Source organism: Arachis hypogaea, chromosome 1 (assembly GCF_003086295.3).
Source record: "Arachis hypogaea cultivar Tifrunner chromosome 1, arahy.Tifrunner.gnm2.J5K5, whole genome shotgun sequence".
NCBI lineage: Eukaryota > Viridiplantae > Streptophyta > Magnoliopsida > Fabales > Fabaceae > Arachis > Arachis hypogaea.
In genome coordinates this window covers 107,939,499-107,946,279 of record NC_092036.1, presented here as the reverse complement: position 1 = coordinate 107,946,279, position 6,781 = coordinate 107,939,499, and the positions used below count along the sequence as shown (strand labels likewise).

General features: G+C 32.4%; 1 protein-coding gene across 1 annotated transcript; it reads left to right on the top strand.

Moving 5' to 3' along the window:
- The first annotated feature begins 1,601 nt into the window (after positions 1–1,601).
- On the top strand, positions 1,602–5,504 carry LOC112708410 (scopoletin 8-hydroxylase). The gene is made up of 4 exons (XM_025760571.2): positions 1,602–1,770; positions 2,249–2,641; positions 4,024–4,360; positions 5,139–5,504. The coding sequence occupies exons 1-4, from the start codon at positions 1,661–1,663 to the stop codon at positions 5,382–5,384; spliced, it is 1,086 nt and encodes a 361-aa protein (XP_025616356.1). The 5' UTR covers positions 1,602–1,660; the 3' UTR covers positions 5,385–5,504.
- The last annotated feature ends 1,277 nt before the right edge of the window (positions 5,505–6,781 follow it).

The window sequence follows — 6,781 nt, the reverse complement described above, 5'->3', positions numbered from 1 at the left end:
TTAAGAATTTCATAATTTTTTTTAAATTTTATAAATATTTAATTATTTTTACTAAAATATAACTGGATATTTCTTTTGTTAAGTATTAGGATATTTTTTTCATATTAAATGAATATTTTTTTATATTTCTATAATTGTTCAAAGGCTCCTTTTGACTAAGATCAAGTGTGTAGTTTGCAGTCTCTTTAATCATCAAAACGACATCTAATATCCCAAAACGCAGATGTCGGTGATAGAAGACATGGGCATGTGTGCGAAAGGTTGCTGAGCCAAACTTTGTTGAACTGGTTGCAGGGTAGGATGGTGGTTAATTGGGCCAAGTTGTTGATTGGGATTATAAACCGGCTGCTGTTGGATAGGAAGGGTACCTTGGCCTTGAACAAGTGAAGCCATATGCAGTCTCTGTAATTACTTCCGGTCGAAGGAGCTAGTGGAGGTGACGAAGATGTGTAGAGAGATGAAGAGGATGATGCCGGAGATATTAGAGGTGGAGGTTAATTCGAAGGGTGGGCCGGAGATAGTAGAGGCCGCGATGAGGGTTTATGCAAAAAAGAAGGAGAGTGTGATGGAAGTGTTGCAAGCGATGCAGGGAATAGAAGCGGCGATGAAGAGATTCTTCTTCGGTTACAAGCAGGTTGTGGAGGCGATGATGGGGAGTGCGGAGGCTGGCTGGAACCGAGTTTGTTCCGGCGACTCGCTGATAGAAGAGGAGAGGGTCGCGGTGGGGAGGCGGAGATGGCCTGACGGTGAGAGAGAGAGGTCTGTGTGTGTGATTGTTGAAGGTTGGTAGGTTAATGTGAGAGAAGAGGAACGTTTTTATAGGTTTTAATTAAATTTACTTAATCTTTTAAATTTTTTAAATTTTGAATTTAAAAAATTTAAAATAAATTAATTATTAATATAAATTAATGTAATTTTATTTAGTTTTTGACAGATAACCTTTTGGTTTCATATACTTTTTCTTATTATATATATGACCAATTTACTAGAATAAGTCATGTCAGGAAAATGATATTTCTTACTAATAACATTAACGCCGAGACCATGCTTTTTGTTCATAGTATTATCTTTTTTTTAATTGAAGAAAGAAAGATTTAAATTCACGACCCTTAAATAAGTTTGGAGAAATTATATTATTTGAGATATAATTTGTTGACTCACAGTATTATCTAATTCAATAAATTAACAATTAATTTATCATAAATTTAAATTTTATTAAGAATTTATTATTAACTAATGAGTGGCTACTTATATAAAAAAAATTAGAATCCTACCATTTAAATAAATGAATAACTAATCAGTTGACTAATTTAATTTAATTTTTCCGTAGAGAGCTATAGTCCACGTTTTAGACAACAATCATGTCACAACAGCAACCACAAAACATATCTATATTCTCTCTCTATAAAAATTGTTTTTCTCTCATTAGTCTACCTAAATATTTAATGATTGATAGAATTATGTTAGGTAGTCAATACCCTAATTATTATAGTCAACAAAAAAAACCCTAATTATTATTTTCATTTTTTTATTCTCATAAATCGTAATTAGACGAACCTACTAACTTAACCCGCAATATAAATAGGGGACCATGCTTTTTGCATCAGAGCATAGTAATTCACATTCCATATCAAACACAAATTTCACTTTAATACCCATAATGGCTCCACCAACTTTTAGCACCTCAGATTCACTTTATGAATTTGTTGTCAAAGAGGGAAATGGTGTTAAAGGCCTAGTAGACTCGGGTTTATCAGAGGTTCCAGAAAGGTATGAAGTTATGCAATATTGATACTTTAATTAATTTCACCGTTAAATCCATATGCAAGAATATAATAAAACATTGGTTTGGATATTTCTGATTAATTTTTTAATATAATGAGGGGAGTTAAGAGAAAGTGACAAGGGCCTTCTTCTTTAAACAATTTGAGTCTTGCCTTAACCTTACAAAGGCGGATTCAAAAATCGTATAAAGGGACTAAAAATTCAGTAGATCGTATTTTAAATTAAACAAAAAGAAAAAATAAAGAAGATTATATCCGAAAATCCAAAATTAATATAGAAAATAATTTGCATGCGGTTCAAACCCAATACATGGAGGTTGAAAATCGCCTTAGGCGGGTAGGTGGGTGTGTATGACAAAAAAAAAAAAGTGTCAATTTAGATAATTAGATACCACCTTAAAATTATATGAGCTAGTTGATGTAAATATGTTCGAATTATGTTCAATTGTGTTTATATTTCATAGGTACGTACAACCCGAGGAAGAAAGAATCAATAAACTAAGAACAAGAAGACATAATAATCCCCCAATTGACCTATCAAAACTGAAGGGTCCAGATCACAAGAAGGTGGTGGATGAAATAGTTAGAGCAGCTGAGACAATTGGATTCTTCCAGGTGGTGAATCATGGTGTTCCTTTGGAGTTGTTGGAATCACTCAAAGATTCATCACACAGGTTCTTCAACTTGTCACCTAAGGAGAAATCTCTATTTTGCCCTGGGGTGAGTCCAAGTACAAAAGTGAAGTATGCCACTAGCTTTGCACCTGAGAAAGAAACAACGTTAGAATGGAGAGACTATATTAGTATGGGGTATACCACCGATCAAGATGCTCTACAATATTGGCCTAATCAATGCAAGTATGGACTTCTCTTTACTTTCTTGCATTTTTTCATCAAAGATCAAGTGTTTTTCTTTTTTGTTTTCACTTTTCACACGTGAAACTAGTATGTTTAAAGTTAAATTAATCTAAACACACTAATCAGCAATGTTAAGGTTAGTAAATTTTTAATCAAGCTCACTAGAGAATAAATAAAAAATTAGTCAACTTCACATAATAATAATAATCATTATTAGTATATATATATATTTTTTAATTATCCTACCTTGTATCCTATTTACTTTTTCTTTTAATTTTAAATTTTAATCTTAAATTTTAACTTCTAAATACTAAATAATAAATTTTAAAATCTAAATTATAAATTATATATACTAAATTTTAAACTTTAAATTAGTTTTATTTTATTTTATTTTCAAATATTTTTTTACTTGAATTTTATTGAATTTTTTATTGTTTTTAGTTTCGGACGTGTTTATAATGTTCATTTCTTTTCAATTGTTAACTGATTTTCAACTTAATTGATTGAATTAATGTTGAATTTCCTAGACGTTTTTTTTAAAAATGCATTATTTTTAATTAAAAGTTAACTGTATAATAAATAGACAACGGTGGGAGAGTAATTACATTGAAAGTTAAATTAATGATTGGTTACAAAGTCTCACAAACAACCCATATTAATTAAATGTGCCCCACTAAAATGAGAACAATTCTGGGGGTGGATTTTTTTGATAGAAAAAAAATTGGATGATATCTAGTAAAAAATGTACTCTTCATTGTTTTCTCTTTTTCATTTATTTTTTGTCCCACTTATAAAATTAAAGATTGAAAATTACACTTTATTTTTTCCAATAACAAAAAAATAGAGATCCATTTCCAACAATTTTCATGAACTGAAAGTTGCAATTAAAAATTTAAATATTCACCAGAAAGGCTAATTTTTTTCAGTGTTGAATAAAAATATGTATTACATCAGGTTATTTGACTTTAGGTAAATCTAATTCTGCTATGATTTTTTTTTTCAGAAGATAAATTGACGTTTTGTCTAAACATTTTTTTTAATTAATTAAAAAGAAAAAACGCCATTGACGTTTTTATTAAAAAAATATTTGTTTGAATTTTAAAAATTATTAAACTACTAAACGGGACTACCGTTTTTCTTTTATATTTTTTTAATTATTGAAATAGAAAACGACATAGTCGTTTTGCCTTTTTTTTTTCATTTTTAAAATAGAATTTTAACGAATTAAAAAATAAAAATTACAGCGTCCCCAATTTGGTACAACACACACAATGAATCATTTTTGAGCAAAATATCCATCTGAATCCAATATTAAAAAAAAAGTGTTTCACAAGAGGAACTTCTTTATTTATTTAATTTTTCCATTTCCCTCTAATATTCAGGGAAGATGCACTTGATTATTTGAAATCCGCAAGCAAGTTGGTAAGGGACATATTAGAAGTGTTGATAGAGAGCTTAGAAGTGAAAGTACAAGAGTCAATAGTTGATATTCACAGTGGTATGAAGCTAATCAACATGAATTATTACCCATCATGCCCAAATCCAGATCTCACTGTTGGTGTAGGGCGCCACTCAGACATTGGAGCCATCACAGTGCTTCTTCAAGATGACATTGGTGGTTTATATGTCAAACTTGATGAACATAATAATCATAGAGAGTGGCTTGAAATTCCACCAATTCCTGGTGCTCTCGTCATCAACATTGGTGATACTATTGAGGTACATATGAAATAATTATTATTTTAGACTAATTATATTATTAAGTCACTAAAACTTTAAAGATAATTGGAACTCACAACTACTCTCCTTCATCTTTTTTCACCTATTTGAAATTATTGTGTAAGCATATTTAAAATAAGAATAAACTTTTAATTCTGTCTTTTTGAAAAAGATAAAAATAAAAATAGAGGATAAGTTTTTTTTTCTTTTTTTTTTTGGTGACTAGAGGATAAGTAAGTTATTTTGATCTCTTAGCATTTTATATTAATAAATTCCTCCTTTTTATTTAAGAACAAGTGCTAAAATAGTTTTATAAGATTCATAACATGTAATAAAAACTGTTTTGTTCTTGTATTCTTTAATTTGTTTGGTGATGAAATTTATGTTTACTACTCTTGGAAACATGGTTCGTTCTGTGATTCAAAGTTAACTCTATTACTTGATCAATCTGGCTCAATAAAAAAATTGATTGATAATGAATCAGCAAGAAAAAATGGCTAAAAAAATATAATTATATTTAATAATATATTATTTTATTATATATAATTTAATTTTCATTGAATCTTGTTGAGCTTCTAAAATTTTAAATCTTTAAATTTACTGGTTTAATTATTACTAATTTAGTTCTTATAATCTCGCTTAAAAATAAATATTAGAGAATTCTAATTCTTTCTTATTTTAGAACCTTCTTCGGTGAATTTACTTTAGACATAGCAATTGTATATATAATTTTATATTATTTTTTTTTTTTCTAATAATGTTGTGGTTGGTGTAAAAGATACTAAGCAATGGAAATTATAAGAGTGCTGAACATGCAGTAAGGACAAGCACTAAATCGAGGGTATCAGTTGCACTGTTTAATTTTCCAAACCCTACATTGAAAATTGGACCATTGGAAGAGCTTGTGAAGAAAGATGGGGTGGCTCGTTATAGAAGAGTTTTGTTCCAAGATTATATGAACAACTTCTTTGCCAACACTCATCATGGAAAGGAGTCATCACTTGATTTTGCAAAATCAACCTAATAATTTGATGGGTTCTATTTGATCATCCACTTTGTAACTATAATTTATTTAAACTCTATTTTCCAAAATGCATATTTAATCTCTAAAGTGATATATGAGATGTGAAATATATTCATAACACATGGTTTGTGCCAATGAAACTTGGTTTCATGTCATAGCGCCGTAGTATAGGTGTGCCGCATATCACTTGTCATAAATATATTACCGGATTGGTCATAATAATACTGTGAAAATATTTGTGAAGAAATAGAAATTAATCCATATTAGCCCAAAAATATTTTATTTTATATTTATTAATTATTATTGTACTGTTGTAATAAATAAGTAATATTAGACAATGTAACAGCCTAGACTATCCGCTAACACGATATTGTTCGCTTTGGCACACAAGACCTCACGGTTTTGTCTTTGACGATAGGGATGCTAGTCGAAGCCCCACACTCACTCGTAACGCGTCATGCTAGGGAGAGTTATCCACACCTTCCCCTCCCCAACCGATGTGAGACCTTACAATCCACCCCCTAAGGGAGCCCAGCATCCTCGCTGGCACATCGATCCGGGTTCTGGTTCATACCATCTATAATATAACAGCTTAGACCACTCGCTAGCACGATATTGTCCGCTTTGGCCCACACTCACTCGTCAAAACGCGTCATGTTAGGGAGAGATATCCACACCCTTATAAGGAATGCTTCATTCCCCTCCCCAACCGATGTGGGACACTCCCAGCGCCCTCGTTGGCACATCGATCCGGGCTCCGGCTCTGATACCATCTAGCACGATATTGTCCGCTTTGGCACACAAGGAGCTCTGATACCATCTAGCACGATATTGTCCGTTTTTGCACACAAGGCCTCACTTTTTTGCCTTTGACGATAGGGATGCTAGCCGAAACCCCCCACACTCACTCGTCAAAACGCGTCATGCTAGGGAGAGGTATCCACACCCTTATAAGGCATGCTTCGTTCCCCTCCCCAACCGATGTGGGACCCCAGCATCTTCGCTGGCACATCGATCCGGGCTCCGACTCTGATACCATCTGTAACAACCCAGACCACCCGCTAGCACGATATTGTCCGCTTTGGCACACAAGGCCTCACAGTTTTGCCTTTGACGATAGGGATGCGCGTCATGCTAGGGAGAGGTATCCACACCCTTATAAGGCATGCTTCGTTCCCCTCTCCAACCGATGTTTGACGATAGGGATGCTAGCCGAAGCCCCCAACACTCACTCGTCAAAACGCGTCATGCTAGGGAGAAGTATCCACACCCTTATAAGGCATGCTTCGTTCCCCTCCCCAACCGATGTGAGACCTTACAAAAGTTATGTGTAGAATAAAAAGGTAATTGTACAAAGAATAAAAAAATTAACTAATAATTATATTTTGGACCAAATT

Bases quoted from the DNA above. Each gene is read 5' to 3' on its own strand.
- LOC112708410 (XM_025760571.2), top strand. From the start codon at position 1,661: ATGGCTCCACCAACTTTTAGCACCTCAGATTCACTTTATGAATTTGTT. The intron at 2,642-4,023 runs GTATGGACTTCT...TCTAATATTCAG, and splicing joins TATTGGCCTAATCAATGCAA to GGAAGATGCACTTGATTATT. The intron at 4,361-5,138 runs GTACATATGAAA...TTGGTGTAAAAG, and splicing joins ACATTGGTGATACTATTGAG to ATACTAAGCAATGGAAATTA.